We start from the raw sequence: 19,355 nt of genomic DNA on the forward strand, positions 1-19,355 counted from the left end.
TTCTGGTAGTCTTTCAGATGGGAATCAACACTCATTTGTATGTCACTAAAAGAGGTAACATAAAAAAACCACACACAAAGCCCAAACTTACCATTAAGCTGCATATTTGTCATGAGAGTTAGGCTATGAAGCACAAGGCACCATGTCCGGAGTAAGGTATTAGGATACCATGCCAGAACTGACAGGAAGCTAGTTACTGAAGCTGTCAAGAAAAACACATTTTTCCATGCTTTAATCTTCAAGGTATTACTATAAATTTCTTATTTTTACTGTAAGGTGCTATATTTATTATTGCTATTAATATTAATATTATTGTTTGTTGTATTTACTTTGTTTTGACAATTATTGTCCCAGGAAATAAGGAAAAGAAGCCTCACCAACACTTCACAGGAACTAGCCCACAGATCTTTCTACAGTGCCCTGACCCTGACATCTCAGAGAAAATGATGTAAAGAAACCAGTTTCAAAATACGCTCACGGAAGTCAGCATAACAGGTTCATTATAGCAGGCATTAATGTTTTAGACTATCACAAGATACCCCAGATTTTCTAAACTATACAGTATAACATATTACAGAAAAAGAATAATTTCACATGTCTTTGTACTAGATTAGTAGTCTGATGCCAAAAAGTAATAGGGCTTCTCCCCTCCTCTGATCCCTTTGACAACAAAGAGATCACAGGATGGTATACAAGGAGAGGAAATGTGTCAGAGAAGTGCATACAGGTGCACAGTTTCAGCTTAGTCTAAGTGTATTTTTAAAAGTCCCCTTGGGACTAATGATGAGTTAAGAATCACAAATGTTAATATATAATTTCTGAAGAGATTATGCAAATTCAAGGAATCATCTGTCAGTTACATACTAGCCACACATTTTTCATACTAAGAAGATAACGAGCCCAAGAGCTCTCTAATAAGAACATAAAATTATCCCAACACTGATCTTATCAAGAATACTTCTTGTAATACTTTTTGCTTACTAGAAAAAACTGAGTACTTAAAAAAAAAGTCTTATCTCACACCTCCTGAAAATTAATTTCCCTTATTTAATGTATTTTACCTTGGTTCAAGGAAATGACAGGAATTCGGTTAGCGTTATAAAGGAAAATATCAGCGCCACTATCTTTACTTCCAGAGGAGCTGGAATTCAGGCTTAATGTGAGCCATAACTGTAAAAGGGATTCAAGCTGAAAAAAAGGGAAAAAACTTACTATCAGACCAAACTTGAGTGTTTTTCCAGAACTCCAGAGCATAGAAGGTTATCTGTTTTGATTTTAAAAGCCTTATCTATATTCTCAGCTACTAGTGTTTCACTGATAACATAGACACACACACTCTCCCCTGTATTGGATTTGAAGATTCTGATAATATTCAAGGCCAATTCAGCTTAATTAGCAAATGCTTCTGCTACATTTTTGTAATTGATTTCTTCTAAATACAGTTAAGTTTCTCTTTAGAAGTTTCTTCAAATGTACGTTTAAAAAAAAAAAAAAAGCAGCTTTACACACTGCTCAGAAATGTCCGTATCATAACCTTACACCTGGAAGACTGGTTTGCATGTAAGCTTTTGGAATGTCTCAATACGGTCAAGTGATGTTTACCAGTCACCTGAAATTATTGAAAAGGCCAATTTAAGTTCTGGGAAACCTCCTTTACTATCAGAGAGACACTGATGCTCACTCTGAATAACTCCCTTGAGGAAAATAACTATCTAGATATTCTGGGGAAGCATCAAGGTCCTTTACACCATAAACTGTATTTTGGATGAGGTATTTAAAGAACAATTGAGGGATGGAGTCAGCCACTCAATTAAAATATAGGCAGGCAGGCACCTCATCGCTCGTATTTAGCACGCATAGCATTCCTTTGTATGTATCAAGAAATGTGTTGCTAAACGAATGACTTTTCAAAAAGCACACTTTTAACGTTTAGGATCATTGGATAATTCAGGTTGGAAGGGACCTCTGGAGGTTATCCAATCCAATCTTCTGCTCAAAGAAGGGCCAAAGAAGATGTCAGACTGGGTTGCTGGGTTTATCCAGCTGGGTTTTGAAAACCTCCACAGATGGTGACTGCACACTTAGTGACACTCTTCACTATTAAGATAACAATTATCCCTCAGTGAACCTACAAACTTGTTTTTAAATATGAAAATGCATACCCACTTTTTCCACTGTAACAAGAAATGCCTTATTTGATAAAAGCTTTCAGCAGCTTGTCTATTACCTTATTGGTACTGTTGTCCATGACAGCACCATAAGCAATAAAGCACATAACATAACAGGTTACTTGCACCCTAAGTAGTAAGAAGTACAGGAAAAACACTTTCAAATTTAGAGAGAAATACTATCGAAACATTTCAAAGTTCTTAATTCTATACCTGAACATGGTGGACCTGTAGCATGGAAAAGAGTTTGTTGAAGCACGCGCTCAGCATAGGTATGGATGACAACTGTACAATCAGCTGGGCATTTTGGTTAGCAGCATGTAATCCTCTCAGCAATGAATCGTCTGTTCCGCTAGGAGACTGGGTTACTAAAAAAAACAAAACAAAAAGTACCATCCCTCCATAAATTATTTTGTAAAAGTTACTAAAAATAATTTCATATTTATTTCCTTGCATTTTATATACTTAAGGGAAATACACATTTTATAATTTATGAGAACATCTTCAATGTAGTGTTCAGCTGAGTGGGACTACTGACTACCATACTGTGAAAGGCATACTTGAATATCAGACATCTCCATCTTCACAAAAACTGTTTGGAAAGCGAGCCCACACAAATATGTTCTCACAGTTCTGGCTAAACACATATTACAGGTGTGTCCTGATAACACAATGCTAAGACAAACAATTGAAACATCTCTTTCATGCACTGTGGTAAAACTATTGCAGTCAATAATAAACTTTCAGAGAATAAAGGCTGAGGATGACACTAAACCTAACTCCATCATCAGATACTCAACTACTGATTGCACGCGTATTAAGGTACCAGGAGAGCTACAAAGAAGCACATCTTAACAAGATGGGCAGTGCAACTCACTGAAAATATGTTCAAAAGTAAATTGGCATCATGAGTGATTTTATAACATAAAGCTTAGTGAACAGTTGAGTCCAAAATTGTATTCAAGTATTTTCACTTTCATCACTGAATAGGTGAAACCGTCAACTGCAAAGTAGCTTTCAAACAGTCAAAATTTCACAATGAATGCAAGAATGAAGTTTCACAAAAATAGGAAACTTAACTTCCACTTGCACCTAGATCAGCAAATGAAAACAATTCCTCCACTGTAGTATAATGCACTGTAAAAGAAACCCTGTATATTTGACCAGTTTCACAAAACATCTTAAAGAGACGTATACACATAATTAAAAAACCTGAATAAAGAAATATCTCTAAATCTTGGCCTAACAAGAAAATTCTAGTGAAATACAACTTTTTCTAAGCTGCTATGTGACTGCAGAAATAATTAGCACAAATTTCAAAGCATCACGGTCATTATACGAAGAGAACGATTTGACAACATGTAGTTACATGTAGGAGATGTGTTTGTTAATGCTTGTAGAATGGAATCAGCCTCCAGGGTGGACATCATTTTCAGCATCAGCTCAGCCTGCTGTTCAAGTCCAACTTCTAGACGTGCATCTAAAGCTACACAAAGCAACAAACAGGGTAAAATTGAATTAGATCAAAGACATATAAAATTAGTTACTTTAACTTCCTGTGCAAGCAATATAGATATACAGTACATATTAAACTGAAAAAAATCTCAGTATCACTAACAGGAAGATTCACTTTTATATATGACGGGGGCAGAATGTAAAAACTTACACTCTGAACTGAACATATATAATAAATAATTAATAAAACATTAAATTTCTGAGACACACACACATATTCCTTTCCACAGTCACTTTACTATCACACATGACTAAATCTGCATACATTTAAGCCTGTTTTTCCTAAGGTAATAGCTCTCAAACAAGAACCAAAAAGCTGCTTTTCCCCAGTGCGGCAAGGGAAAAATCCATCACCCCAGTTCAGCAGTACTCCTCCAAACTAAACAAGTGTGCCACCTCATTCCTTAGGGTAGAGCCAACTATCCAAAACACCAGCCAACTAGAAAAGAGCTTCCAAAATTTCCTGAAAAAACAGGAAAGATTTAAAACTGCCTATAAGTGTGTGTTCAAAAACGTTAGAAAATAAGATCTTCTGCTATGTTAGGCTGTTTTAAATATAAACTTCACATAATATTCTCTCAGTTTCCATAGAAAAACCGTGACATATAGAAAATTTAATTCTTTCCACTTAATGCACGTAGAGATTGTTAACATAATTTGATATGCAAACGTGTCAGATACAGTTATCACAGAAAAGAGAGCCTGAACAGAACTTTAGTTCACTGCTTACCTTGAGAGACTGATACGCTCACAGTCTGTGATCCATTTTTCTCTGTAGTTACCGGTGGTTTTGCAACTGGAATTCCAACACCTCCAATGTAAGGATTATAATTGTAGGTGCCATAATCGGCACCCCAGTAATCGTACCATGTGCTGCTTATAGGCTTAAAAAACAAACAAAAGAACAAGAAAAACAATAAACAGCAACTCTTTAGACTGTCCAAAAGTATAAAAATAAAATTTGTAATGACTAATATAACAAACGTTAAAGTTACATAAAATTAAGACCAGAAGATTGTCCAAGAGCTTTAGAAAATTTTGTTTCAATTTTTATTGCTGTATAAGCTACTGAATCCTTAGTGATTATCAAAAAATCCAGCAGTGTAGTTAGCTGTCTCAAAGATTCAAGAAGCCAATTTGAAAATGTTATCATCAGTTTTCATTCACACATTTGTACCTGTACACTGTAAATTTGGAAGTGGAGTATCATACAGGTGTTTTGAGAAGTTATTTATTAAGACAGAATACTATATTATTAACTGTACTATTAAAGTACCTTGAAGCCTCAGTGAGGCTCAGGAATTATTTGTACTGGGCTCTGCAAAAGAGAAAGTTGAATAATCTCTGCTCAAGTGTCATAATTTAAGATGATAATAAAGAACATGGATCACAAGAAAAAAAAAAGGAATGTAAGACTGTATGGAGGCAATTTCATAGAATCACAGAATCATGAAACAGTTTGGGTTGGAAGGGACCTTAAAGCCCATCCAGTTCCAACCCCCCTGCCATGGGCAGGGGGGGGGCATCCACAGCTTCTCTGGGCAACTTCTGCCACGGCAGCTTCTCTGGGCAACCTGTGCCAGGTACTCACCACCCTCACCGGGAAGAATTTCTTCCCAATATCTCATCTAAATCTTCCCCCTTCCAGTTTAAAGCCCTTGCCCCTTGTCCTATCACTCCGTGCCCTGTAAAAAGCCCCTTCCCAGCTTTCTTGTTGGTCCCTTTAGGTATGGGGAGGCTGCTCCAAGGTCTCCCCGGAGCCTTCTCTTCTCCAGGTTGTATGCCTGTCTTTTTAATGGCAAGATCGAATATCAAGTGTCATTTTACAGATATAGCAGCAAATCTTAAGGATGAAGAAGTTTTAAGTGTTTTTCTGGCTGTCTTTTAAAGGACATCCAATCATGCAGTAAGATGATGAAGATACCCATGAATGAAGTGGATTAAGGAGTATTGCCACATGAAATGTTGCAGAATAAAGAAGGAGGGAAACATCAGTAACACAAAAATTAAGCAATAAGTGGAAATTTTGGTAGGGTGAGATTTTAAGAAAAAAAAAAATCTTTACACGATAGGTAATCAGCTGAAGGACATACAAGGGAACATAGGAAAAAAAAAAAAGAAAATTCAGTGTTGTCTGAGCAAGTGGCAAGAAAGACAACTCAGGTTAATTCAAATGAGGCTGAAGGTTTAAGTCAATAGTGAGAGAAGTGGGAAAACCCCATATGAGAGCATCATCCTTACAGATAGAGAAAAGTGACTCAGCATTTTATTATGAACAGTTGTGTTTCTTTACAATGAAAAAATTTTGGGTTTTGATATATCTTGACAATATACTATTACATCTAAATGTAACTTTACTACCTCTGACATGTTTAGCTTCCACTTTAAGTATGAAAGCATTTAACAACTTTCTGGTTCTCCAGTGAAATAAGTTTTGTGGTTGCTTCTCTTCATAGTCTGAAGTTGGTCTGAGCACAGGCTACCGCTTGCCTTTTTTTTTTTTTTTTTACACAATACTAGCAGTATTAACTCTTAAGATCAGCTGCAGAAGCAAATGGCATTCTATTCTTAATAAAAGTCAAGATTAGATCTTATTTTTCTTTTATATTATGCTTTTGTTGTCTTTAACGTGCTAAAGTATGAGTAAACTCAGAAACTCTTGTTTATACAGATATCTTCATGCGAAAGCAAAAATTTTGTGGTCAACTGAGATATAAATATATCTGAGATATGAACACGATTTTTACATTCTTTCATGTCATTCTACATTGAATCTTTACAAAAAGCTAAAAGCAAGTCTAAGACATCAAATAGCACTAATGAAGAAGTGTCACAGAGAAAGGATTTTACTATTTCACATGTAAAGGTTATCCTGAAGACTCAGGTGTGTCATACCTTGAAGACTTTGGCTGCAAGGGGATCTTTTTCCAAATCAATATCCAAAGGATCGATATCAACTTCCATCAGGTCTTGCAGTAATTCAAGGTCTATGTCCTTATCTTTTTCCAAAGATGACAGAGGTGGAGCACCTTTGCATGATTAAAAGGGTATTAATACTACCAACTACCAATTATAAAACATGGATATATCATACACCTAATGGATAATTTTAAGGAAGATCATATCATGGCTCTTGGTGGAAAAAGTTAATAATGCAATCAAGTTGCCTTTTTTAAATAATCGGAAAAATAACCATTTGAAGAATTGCTCATATTCTGCCTATATTTTCAGAAACTAGTTATCCTGTCACCAAAAATCCTTTACTGATATTTTGACAGATGACTAAAAGCAAAGTTTTGTTGTTGGTTTTTTGGGTTTTTTTGGGTTTGTTTTGTTGTTTTTTTTTACTTTTCTCAGTATACATATATATGTCAAGATTATTAAATAATTTACCTGTGATGTCATGTGTCAAAGGCTCATCTATTGTTTCCACTAACTGAACCGTGGACTGCTGCAGAGAGTCATCAGAATCCCCAGCCGAAGCTCCAGGATCTTCTCCCAAAGCACTTTCTTCCATAGCTTCAGCCGCTATAGGTGCCAACAACTCTCCTACTCAGATTAAGCAGACAACTCCATGTAAAACTTTATTCCAGTTACAAATGAACATCTCAGTGTCTAAGCCAACTGCCTGTTTTTCTTCATCTAACTCCAAATTCTCTAAGGGCTACTTCTTCATGCGGAGGAGTTCTGAACAATTTTTAAATAATCAGGGTCATATAAATAACTTTTCAATGCACAAGTCACTAATTCAGGATTGACAGTAATTGCAATTTTAAATTGCATTTTTACACACCAATCTCAATGTTACATTTTGGGTTTTTTTAACTATCTTCACACTGTCATCAGATTCTAATATGATAATGAAAAAACCCCTAAAACACTAAAGGAAGAAAGTTTCAAGTGTAACATACATTCTGAAAAATATGAACTTCAAACAAACCTGCAAGAATATCCTGCAGCATACAGGTCAGGGAATATTGAGCCCATGCTCCTCCCCAGGAGATGTCTCCTCTGTTAAAGTCCGTTCCGACGAGAAGCAGCAATAATCTTTCCAACTGAGTCTCATTTACAATCTCACATAAATGAATTGTTGGTCTTGTAGCATTTGCAATTCTAGCAAGAACCTATAAAAGAAATATTTGCCTGTTCATATTTAACACTATGAAAATATGCAACAGCTTTAATTTCTATGATTATTAGATTTTGCTTACAAGTAAATCAGGTATTTTTACTAGCTTAAATTTTAGAATTTTACAAGTGAATCATACGAGAATTTTTTTCAAAGTTACTTTTTCTATGCAATTTTGAAGCCATCATACCGTAAGTTACACAAAAGGTGACAGATCAGAAAAACTACCCCATCAGAAATTACTAGAAATTGTAATGCTGCCGCTAATTTTTACCATCAAGCCAGCAAACAAGCAGTTACAGAAAGATAATTTAATGCAGTCTCCATTGCAACTAGAGAGTGATGTTCCAGATTCTGTTTACCTTACAAACAAACAGAAGTAAATCTGCATGACAAGTAAAGTCCATGGATAAGAGAAAGAGTGCCAGCTTCTGCACTACAGAAATACAGCGTTCATGTGCCAGTGTAAATGGAAGCGGTTCAATTTCTGGAGTTTCCTTTGTTGTTGATACTTCTGTATCTAAAGTAGAACGAGGCCATTCTGCAGTCCTACGTAAGCGTATTAAGTCCTTGAAGTGCTGCAGAAATCAATTGGAAACAACAGTTACATTTTAGAACTAACATCTAAGCCTTTTCCAAGTGAAAATCTGAAGCAGCAATAACAGTAATTGTAAAACTTATTAAAAAAAAAAAAAAGTCTAAGACTATATGAGAATCTGAAATGGAATTAAGGCTTTATTGGCAGAAATTTGTTTTGGCAGCATGTTATCTCAGGTGACAGACTCATACCAAATCCAGCTCTGGACAAGTGCCAATCAAGCCTTTATGTTTGCCATAAAATATATTGAGAATGTGTATTTTAGAAGATTTTTTTCATATTTCCACACCTGCATAGAAAGCTATGGTTACCATGAAGCAAACTGCATAAAAAATAGCTAATATGGAAATTTACCCTTAGAAGAATGCTGACTTCTCAGTTCTTCACATTAGACAAATCACCAATAATTTCTAAATTTCTTAATACTTCCAGGGTACAACTGTGCATTAGCCACCATAAATTGAACTAGTCTGATACTTGATCAAGGCTTTATACTACAACCTTTTTGACAGAGAATCTACAAACTCAATGGAGGAAAGAAGGTGCTTTTATTAATCCTCCCACCCACCAAGGGCACACATTTAGCAGCTCAGTTCATTGAATCAGCTACACAAGCAGTCCAAAATTGGATTACACAAACGCCTCTTACAATCTCACTTAAGCAGTACCTACTGAAGTAGATCAGAGAAAGTACTAACACAAAGGTTTCAGCTTTCTCCTAAATGCAATAAATGTTTTAAGTTACTCACAGCTTGTCATAACTGAAAGCAATTAGTAGGTGAAGTAGTAAAAACTGCATGAAATGCAACTAACAAGTGTCCAGTAATACCATAACTAGATGTTAAGATACTGCAAGGGAAAACTCTTTAGTTCAACATGCTTTTTTGATGCAATATGGCTGCTATAAAGTGAAACTTAAATAGCCAGACAGTATATTTGAACCAGTGACTCATTTAAAGATGTCTCAAGGGGGCCACCCCCCCTTGATACAACCTGCTGGAATAAAGCAGAAGATAGTGCAGGAAAGAACAGCTCATGACAAGCAGAGTTAGTGAAAACTTAGGGCTTTATTTTTATGCTGGTGTTCAAATTTTGTTTTTTCTTTTCCCATAATACTGGAAGTTGTTGTAAGATTTCCCTTTAGATTGCCTGTAAGGTCCAACATTCTATAATCTCCTTCCACAGGCCTACTTTCAGTCATCCTAACAGACATTAGTACTTCTGGAACTAGGGAGTAAGTATTTAAAGAGATACCTAAGTTTGGTAGCTAGATGGTTTACATATTTTTTTGTGTTCCCTGCAAAGCCCATGTTGCCATCTCCAGATATCCCTAAATTTCAGCACCTCATCTCATAATCAAAGTAACTCTTTAACTACCACACCCACTCTCAATTTCTGGGGCTTACTGCAAGATGCCACAACTTAGGTGGTAAGTACTTTTAAGAAACTAAGAAGCTTCTGAGAAAGCTCAGAAAACAAACAAACATTCTCAAAAGTTGTATTTAGTAGTTTGGGGAGACAGTCATGTGTATAATTATTTTCTGATTACTCAACCAGGATAGCATCCAGATGAGTATCACGCATAAAAGTTAGCCATATAAAATATTATTTTACATTTCTGTTGGTATATGTTATCCAAAGTTTAAAGATACAACTGGCATTCTCAGAGCTATACGATTATTAGTGATTTCGGCCATGACTACCTAAAACACCCCTGTGGGAGGATAAACTATTTTTCACAGTGCCAGAAATTTCCAGATGGCTGCTGTTTTCAGCATCAGAATATACTTGATAGCAGCCACTATGAAACAACTTTTTTTAAAATAAGGTCAACACAGGACAAAAATCACTTTGCAGGAACAGGTCTTTTCACACAAAGGACAAGAAGTCAGTTACAGTTTCAGAGCATCGTACCTTTGAAGTAGCCTGCTTTAGTTTTGCCTGTTCTACTAAAAGTTTGTATGATGATCCTTTGTTGCTTTGTATTTTCTCTTTTTCCATCTGTTCCACCAAAGCCTTCTGTTTTGCTTTTAATAAGTTAAGTTGCTAAAAGAAAATGTTAATAGGAAAAAATGAAAATTTAAGTAATAAGATGTTAAAAGGATCAGTATGTTCATACGATAGTAATCTTCAGTTCAAATTGTAACTTCAGCTTTTAAAATACTTTTAAATCAAAGCTTAGGTGCTTGCACTCAGGTGTGCCCAGATTTATCTAGAAAGTAAATTATATTTATTGTCCAATATGGGTCACAGAGCGCAACAGTACACTCCAACATCTGTTCTCCAGCAGATCCCATGCCCCACGGTTTGAGATGAATGTCAAAGAAGTCAGGCAGCCTTTAGCTACAGAACCAGATCTATGCAAAAGCAAGGCTGAATGAGTCCCAAGGCCAAAGCTGTTCTTTTAAGAAGTGAGATATACTACAAATGAGATATACTTCTGTGAAAGTAGCCACTACTGTGCTGGAAGTCACCTGTTTATGATGCACAAGTTGTTTTCTGATCTTTCGGGAATACAGTCTGTCTAGGCTACTGTTGCCTTTAGTAGATCTGCTCAGACTCTGGGTGTGAAGGCTATTATTTATAAAACTCCACTGGTTTCCTAACGGAAACAGAAAAAAAAAAGGAGATATTAATCCATCTTGTTAAACCTCACTGAACTCCAGAGAAAAGCATTTACATTGCAGCAAATGGTTAGTATCTCCATACACTAAATCCTAAAGAAACCAGCAAAATCTCTCTTAGTGTTACGCAACTACCACCACTGATGGTAATATTTCTATGTAATTTTAAAATGCGGGGGTACCATCTTGTTTTCGTTATTTTAAAAACATATAAGGAGGTAAGTAAGACTGTCCTAACCAAAAATACCTGAACAGCTTCCATAACACCAAAGCTTTACAGTTTTAATTTTTAGAAAAGATATTTAAAGGAAACCATAGCTAATCCACTTAAATAACAATAAAAAATAATAATAAAAATGCATTTAAAAATACTGGAGGCAAATACCATGGCAAGTACCAATGCAGTTAAGAAGTCATACTGTTGCCCTTTCTCACAATACACCAAACTATCTCAACATGGTGTACTCTCATTTGCCAGGTCCTGGAGTCACAGGATAATATACAGACATTTTAGAAACTAAAATCAATCCTGTATTTTTCATTTTAAAAAAATGAAAGGTCATGTTTCTAAGGAGAAGGGGATGTAAAGAAGCAGACAACAGTGCAAATAAAATGATCACAACATTCGTTTTTAAAATCTCATTTTTCAAGTGAATTGAAAATACATTTTAAGTATTTGAACAGCTCCTAAACCAATATCCATAGAAGCAAGTTTTGATAATACGTGCCACATACCTGTCAAAAATCGTTCCCTCTCTTTTCCATTTAGAGGTTTCTTGGCTGTGGCTGCTTCATCTTCAACAGTAGCTACGTAATCTAGTAGTCTGGACACCAGCATTACAACCCAGCTGATCATGGGAATGTCTAAAACTCCTTCAAAATAAATAGATTTGAGTGCCTTAATAAAGTTTTCAAGTCATAATAAACTAGTTTTAAAGAAATCACAAAATGCATTCGATGGCACACACTAAGTCACAAAGATTTCACTTTTTTTTTTAAAATAAAGATAAGAGTCTGAACACTCAGAAATAAGAGAAGAAATCAAAAATTCAGTATAGAACTCAGATGCAAGATAAAATGTCACAGTTCTCTTAGTCTGATGAAGTCAGAAGTCAAAAGCTTCACCTCTACCATTAAAGCTAAAAATTAAGCAGCATTTAAAAAAAAAAAGTCAAAAATCGTATGTCTGAATTTCTTAAATACCAAATGCAGAATGACTGCTGCTTGCATTAAAGCACATAAATTAGATGTTTCCAATTCCAGAGTGTGAAATTCCTCTATCAACCAGGGCTCCCACAAGACAGTTATAACCGTGCACCCAAATACCTTCTTTTTTACTCCTTTGTTAGTCTATTTTCACATAGCCATTTGAGTAAGATGCAGGAAAGCCAAGACTAGAAGAACCATGCTGGTGGCAGTAATAACTGCCTATTGCCTATTTCAGTCTCACACATTAAAATGCAGTATTTTTGTACAGTCAGAACGGAAAAAACCCCGTATCTTACACATCACGCGAAAAAAATCTTTGTGTGCATGAGCAAATCTAAATGAACAGTTCTAAAGTGAATTCACGAGTGCTCAATAAAGGTCAGAAACCTACAATTAATGACCAGTTAATCACAGTCATTATGCAAATGGCATACTTTTACATAATATCAATACGGCAAAATCATTAGTGCCAGAGGTTACACGCACATTTTCATATGTGCGCACTGTGCTGAGCCTCATTTAACCACACTACACTTTTCATGCACTGACCTCAAAAAAAGCCTTAATTAACTCAAACTATTTTTAATTCCAGATTAAAGAAGAAAACTACGGCACAGAAACGACTTGTCCAAGATCCCCTGTAGCTGCTGGCAGCCCAAGCAATAGGGTGCAGACTCCTGCCCACACCGGCAGAAAGCAGCCCACCCCAAGCAGGCAGAGGAACAGGGGGTCTCCTCGTAACAGGACTTGAACAGGAACTGCAGACTAAATTGCAAGAATAGAACTGAGTAGCACTGGTGACTGCTACACACATTTGTGGTTGGCAGAATAAAAAGAAAGGAGCCTGCTGAAGACTGAAGTATATACCTTTTCATACTTCTGTCTAAACAAGGGCATTTCTTTTCGTTTTATTTCTTAAAGAAAAAATAAAACCACCACCACACCAAAATTTTCAGCTTCTCCTCCTCCCTCCAAGTGTCTTTTGTTTATTCCTTTTTTACCTGTTCTGCTTCCAAGTTTACAACTTCTCTCTGCCCACTCTACTCACCTCTTGCTCTGATTGTCCTTTGTTTTCTGACTTTTTCCCCAGTAAGTTTTCACCCCTTTGACCCTTAGTTCTGCGTGATAGTTCTCAAATAGGAATTTCTTCTGCCGTACCTGATGCTTCCACCACACACAATAATGCCCTAGTACTCACCTGTATCGTCCAGGAGGAAGGAAGCTGGAAGACCAGCAAAGAAAGCTCTGAAGTATCAGTTACTTCTGCTTCCTAAAGTCCTCCGTGAGGACAACTAGTAAGGCAAGAGCTATGAAAGGAATTGGCAGCTGTGGGGAGAGTGCAAACAGAGGTAGAGGAGATGTAAGCTTGGGTTTCCCTCAGACTAGTTAGAGACTACAGCAGGATATGGCCACGATAGAGAAAGTACACGGTACACCAATGGGAAGCAATAGGACAGCTTCTGACACCAGCTGTCGGCTTGTTTATGTCAGGACACAAGGTAAAAAGTAAGGACAGAGTCTCAGCTGACATTTGCCAACTTCACAGCGCTAAGAATTTTAAACAACCTATCTTCTACAATGTTCTGCCACATGTATGTAACAAATGAAGTAGCTTAGAGTTTGATGTTTTCAAAAGCAAGAATTTTCTTCAACCTTACGGTAGTTAAGAGAACACTCGATGAAAATCAAGTTTGGAGAATATAATTTCAGTCATTTTTTTAGGGTCAAAAAAATGTAAAATCCTTGTTATTACAAAAACCCGATGTAGTTTGCCAAAACCATGCAGCTACACCTAACAAACTTGTCTTCATAACCTCGTTTCACCTTGAAAGCGTGAAACTTAGAAAAGATCTCATGAGCAAAAAAGGGCACTTCTTTCCAAAATGCTAAATTCCAAAGTCATTCACTAGAGCCACTAGAGCTGTCTACACACTGGATGTTCCCCCCACTTTGTTAAAACTTTGAAGCTTCCTAGCTGAATTAAAACCAACCAAATTGATTTTGCTCAGGTTTAAACAGGGGGGGGTGGGGGGTGGAGGAATCTCTTCTAGCACCTAAAGAACAAGAAGTTTTAGCACATTTTAAAAGACAACTGTGTTTTGGAAATAGAGTAAACAAGCAAGTTCTTCTTTTAACACACCAAAAATTGTGAGCTAGGCTCTCAATTTTCTAGCTTATAATGAATATGAAAATACAGTTTCCCAAATCAGAGGGCTACCTTCAGTTCTTCTGTGCACAGGTAAATGAGGTTGCAGTGGTGACAGCAGGTTATCCAGCAGATTAAGTAAACTTTCTAAAACACCACTGTTGCTAAGCGATCTTTGGCCAATGCAAGAAAGCAACATGAAGACCCTAAAAATAAAATTTACATATTTAAGACTTTATTTCTTTTTCAGATCCAGTAACATTCTGAAACATCCCTTACAGAACAATATTCCTCTAGGCTTTCACCCCAGACACAAGCAGATTGCTTCAAAAACCAGTACTGTGGCCCAGCAAGTGAACTGGATTTCCCACTCTATTGTTGCAAGAGTAATGCAGTATTTTAAAGTGAACATTTTCTCTTTCACCCTCAAGAGGTCAGCACAGCATTCCACTTCCTACATCTGAAACAGGATCTCATCTGTTTTATGTCCTATTACACAGGATATACTGAATAGCAGGGATAGAGAACTAAATCCATGCATTCAAGTATGCCTGAATTAATTTATTTGAAAAAGATTATGAAAATACAAACGTGGCTGTCCAAAGAAGGCAGAAAGCCACACAACAGCAAGTATGTTTGATTAAAATAAAATGCTAATGTTTAGAACATCAAAGACCTCAATCAATAATCTGGAATAATCAACACAAACAACATTCAATGCTCAACTCTACACGCGTTTGCTCTTATCTCAGAGAAATTTTTTGCATTAAATGCTAACAGTGTGCTTGCCAGTCTCAAACTTACTTTCAAACGCATTAGAAGAACAGCTCTATAATGAGGACGCATTTAAGCCTGATAAAGGAGAAGACAATTTTTGACACTGGGGAGTAATCCTGCTAGGTATATGAAGATCTCCAAGGAAGGAAAAACAGTAACTTATCATGGTGCAAGCACCAAACAGGTGCAATAAGTATCTGCAATCAGACATTTATCATTTGCAGTCCTTTTTTAGGACTATTTCTTAAATCAGTGGAATAGATGGGTAAGTATCCTACAGTCACATTTTGTCAATTCCAATGTTAAGTTACGAACAATGGAATTATTTAAGTGATCCACCAGTAACGTATCAATATAGACTTATAGCTTACCTGTCTTGTGGGAATATGAGAAGTTGCTCTGAATTGTATAATTCCTGCAGTACATTTGAAAGAAACTGACCCCACCATCTTTCTCCTCCACAGAGCTGAACAAGCAGAAGGCCAGTATGCAATCGTATCTTTGGGGTTCCACTGATACAGAGGTGTTTAAATAATTCCTCACAAGCTTGAGCATGAAAAGTACTTTGCAGAACCACAGGAACAGAGTGCCCTTTTGAGAAAAGAGAACAAGCAACTATATTTAAGGAGACACTGACTTGAAAGCATAGGAAGAAAAAGTTTGCAGAAAGTTTTTTAAAAATATTATGATTCGACTAATTGGCACAGAGGGGAAGGAGGAGGCAACACATGGGGGCATGGTAATTTGCAGGTACCCCATAAAGACCAGGCCATTTGGTCAAAACCAGATCAGTTTCACATCAGTGCAAATACCCCCATGGAGACTACATAAAGCAAAAACCAAACCATCATTATGCTTAAGAACAAACCAGCACAGAAAATTGTAAGACAGACACACCTATCTATCAAAAGAACAATATTCTGCTCTTTTTTTTAAAAAAAAAAAACAAAAAACACACACTATTCCTACTCAGACTTCTCAATTTCGATTCTCAAAGAACTCTTTCAATGGCAAGTTTAGGAAATAAAAATCCTTACTGGATATTAAAAATCATTAACTGAGTAGTGACACTGGTTTTATGACTTCCCGCCCCCCTCTCCCGCAGAAGCAATTTACACTTCCCCTCCCCACTTCTAACTGCCTAATCCATCCCAGTGTTGCACAGGCTTCGATGCTCACAGATCCTTCCACCAGCTGATTCTACCTATGAAAACAACATGAGTATTCTGCCTGGGCAGTCTTTTGTTACTTCAGCAAACTGAATCAGCCCACAGAAGGATCAGATGACTATCTGAACAAAGACATATGCAGCCAGGACTATGGAAAAGGAAGGAGGACCTTGACACCCTCTCCTATCCTTTTCGGGAGTGGGAAGTGGTTAGGTCAGCTTGGTGCCACTGGTGAAACTTTACACTATATGTTACCAGCTACGAGAATCATAGTAAAACATACCTGAAAGTAGTTTAAAAGCATTATAGTGGGAAAGTACAGATCAAGAAATAAAAACACTTGCCAAGTGTTTCTAGTAACGTGACAAAAATATCAAAATCTCAAAAAATACTAACCATTGGAAGAATGAAGCAAACTAAGCAAAGTATCCAGTAAGTATCTAATGATGGTGCGTAACTGTTCTGTGGATGACATCTGAATCAACTCTTTTGGATCAGATTGCTCCTTCAGCGTTTTCCTGCTTGCACCTAAAGCTACTTTAAGCCTCTGAACAGCATGGTGAGCCAAGTTGAGTTGAAGTTGTAGCTGAATGCAGTCCTGGTAAGCAGAAAATACTCTGCTATCTTCTTCTACTGCCTTGTCTGGCTTTCGTAAAAAGTACTGGGCATTGTTAGCACTATTGAGCGGTGGCAGGTCAATACTCTGCAGAAGGATTTCTAACCGATGACAGGCCAAATTGTACCTAAATGGAAAGATTCCAACACACAATTCGATAGGCATTAGCAAATGGCAATACATTTGACAGTCACCCTGCCAGAAGACAACTTTTGGTCTATTCTGAATGCACTGTTAAAACAGATACTGGAAAAAAAATACAGTGTAGTCTTTGTTACTGCTATAAAGATATTAATTCTAACAACTCTACAACAAATGCAGAGTTTTCTTTGGTCTGAAGAATATCACGGGAAGAAAAAAAAAATAAATCTCGACCATGATGATATCCAAGTGTTTTAAGTTAAAGTAACTAGTAAGTACAGATTTTTTTTCTTCTAACCTGCATTGTATGTCTTCTTGCAAGGCAACCATCATTGCCAAATGTTGGTCAACTTCCGGCTGATTTGCAGCTTCACCTTCTCCTCTGAGGGGATCGTGCATTAGTTTCAGCTCGTTTTCAAAGGGTAAGATATAGGTATGGCCATAATAAAATCCTAATGGGATTTTTGCTCTGGCATTTGTGCTACCATATCGACCAATAACAGTAATCTGAAAAAGAATGCAACTATACTGTAAAACAATTGTATCAAAACAGGCAAAATAAATACCAAGTCAAAAATTCATAAAAAAATTATAGCCATGGTCTGAAGATTACTGAAGAGAAAGTTCACGTACTAACAAAGATCAAGAATTTAAAAGATAGAGTATGCAGTCTATCTCCTTTTACCTTCATAAACCTGCAAACTGGGGGTGGCAACAAGTCATGTAAAATAAGTGAATGTGTGCTAATGTCAGTAGCCACTACCAGCCGCCTTCCATCCACTTCTTCTCCTAAAGTCCAGATGTCAATTGATAAAGAAGCCAAATCTCCACAAGTGGGAATCAATACATCTGTCAGCAATATAGGTCTTCCAAAATCTAAGGTCACGAATCTTCTTGCTCCTAGGGAAAAACCACAGGATTGCCTAAAATATTGGTGCTTGCTAACCAGTGAAGAGATAATTACTTCTCAATCAACAAAGTCATGGTTTATATGTTGTTCAAAAGGTGTATATTTGAGGTTAAAAATAGCTGCACAATCTCAGAATCTCTCACTACAGTTTGCATCCTTTGAAAAGAAAATTTTGGCTTCAACTTAAGTTATGCTTTTTATGCATTATTTCAGAACAGGTGCTCTGTCCGGAGCCCCAAAATATTGCCCCAGCCCCAAGGATTTTTCAACTTGATGAACATTACTGAATGCTGGGTCTTAAACTTGCAGAATCAACAGAAACTCAAATTGAGAAGTATCTTTTCTTTGGAAAGCCAAGGGAGACTGCAGCTAAGCAACATACTTCAGACTCTGGAAAATACTCCACTTCTTATTAGAAAAGGTGTCAAAACTTTTATTAGGAATTCTGGTTTTACCTGAGTGCATTCGCTCTATAATAATTGACTGATGAGGTGGAGGTTGAAGAAAATGTGAAGCGTGAGATATTGCAAGAGCAAGACCGGATCCAAGTGGATTCTGAGGAGTGGGAAAACATCAGTAAAATTAAGTCATTAAAATCTATGCACTTATAATAAGCTGTTCTTTACAAAAGACTGTCAGAAAACCTCTTGTGATTTAAAGGTGTGCAATTCTGACAACACCTCACTACATTTAGATTTGAGTATGAACCATCAAAATGTATTAACTAAGTTCAAACAATTAATACCTCCTTATACAGTGAAGCTAGCTCCAATTAAAAGAAACCGCTTGAGGCACTGAAACAACTATATCTTGCTTTCATATGTCTGCCTTTTTGTATGGTCTAAATTTAGTGACATCGTTTTCACATCTCATCCAAATAAATATATTTACTAGCACTCAAGTACAAATTAGATCCTAATAAGGCTTACAGTATCTTGTTTCTGTACAAAAAACAAACAAAAATAATTACCGTTCTAGATTTGCTTGTATTTTTGTTATGTGCTGCAAGGTTAACTGTTGGGGGATCAATGACTGAACCAGGGAAAAGCTGAGCAAGCTCTGCATTAATAACAGCAGAAACTGCCTCATTAGGCGGAGTCAAAGGTGGAGTCATGAACAGAGGAGTTGTTTTTGGTGTGGGTGGAATGACATCTGAGGGATGGATGAAGAACCCTGGGGCTGCTACTGGGTTAGAAGGCACAGAGTTGTGAACAGGACCAACTGCTGATGCTGCTGCTGCCGCTGCTGCTGTTGTCTGATGCAGTTTTGCTTCCAGCTTAGCTTTCTGTGGGGAAAATGGAAGCAGTGTATGTAGCAGATAGTACCGCTTGTGAACACAGTAGTAGTACTGAA

General features: G+C 36.8%; 1 protein-coding gene across 1 annotated transcript in view; it reads right to left on the bottom strand.

The window, feature by feature from the left end:
- BIRC6 (baculoviral IAP repeat containing 6) overlaps positions 1-19,355 on the bottom strand; it is a gene marked incomplete at both ends in the record, with an annotated part of 77,762 nt that overhangs the window by 33,167 nt on the left and 25,240 nt on the right. The window contains 19 exons of the mRNA XM_009701526.1: positions 92-202; positions 1,062-1,188; positions 2,382-2,536; positions 3,538-3,654; positions 4,414-4,567; positions 6,579-6,712; positions 7,077-7,232; positions 7,624-7,807; positions 8,175-8,390; positions 10,325-10,456; positions 10,885-11,012; positions 11,770-11,907; positions 14,462-14,595; positions 15,538-15,757; positions 16,732-17,078; positions 17,391-17,599; positions 17,778-17,992; positions 18,458-18,557; positions 18,973-19,287. Of these exons, the coding sequence (XP_009699828.1) occupies positions 92-202; positions 1,062-1,188; positions 2,382-2,536; positions 3,538-3,654; positions 4,414-4,567; positions 6,579-6,712; positions 7,077-7,232; positions 7,624-7,807; positions 8,175-8,390; positions 10,325-10,456; positions 10,885-11,012; positions 11,770-11,907; positions 14,462-14,595; positions 15,538-15,757; positions 16,732-17,078; positions 17,391-17,599; positions 17,778-17,992; positions 18,458-18,557; positions 18,973-19,287 (3,292 nt within the window). The remainder of the gene's footprint in view (positions 1-91; positions 203-1,061; positions 1,189-2,381; positions 2,537-3,537; positions 3,655-4,413; positions 4,568-6,578; positions 6,713-7,076; positions 7,233-7,623; positions 7,808-8,174; positions 8,391-10,324; positions 10,457-10,884; positions 11,013-11,769; positions 11,908-14,461; positions 14,596-15,537; positions 15,758-16,731; positions 17,079-17,390; positions 17,600-17,777; positions 17,993-18,457; positions 18,558-18,972; positions 19,288-19,355) is intronic.

The sequence above is a fragment of the Cariama cristata genome, unplaced genomic scaffold (assembly GCF_000690535.1).
Source record: "Cariama cristata isolate BGI_N322 unplaced genomic scaffold, ASM69053v1 scaffold3586, whole genome shotgun sequence".
In the NCBI taxonomy this organism is placed as follows: Eukaryota; Metazoa; Chordata; class Aves; order Cariamiformes; family Cariamidae; genus Cariama; species Cariama cristata.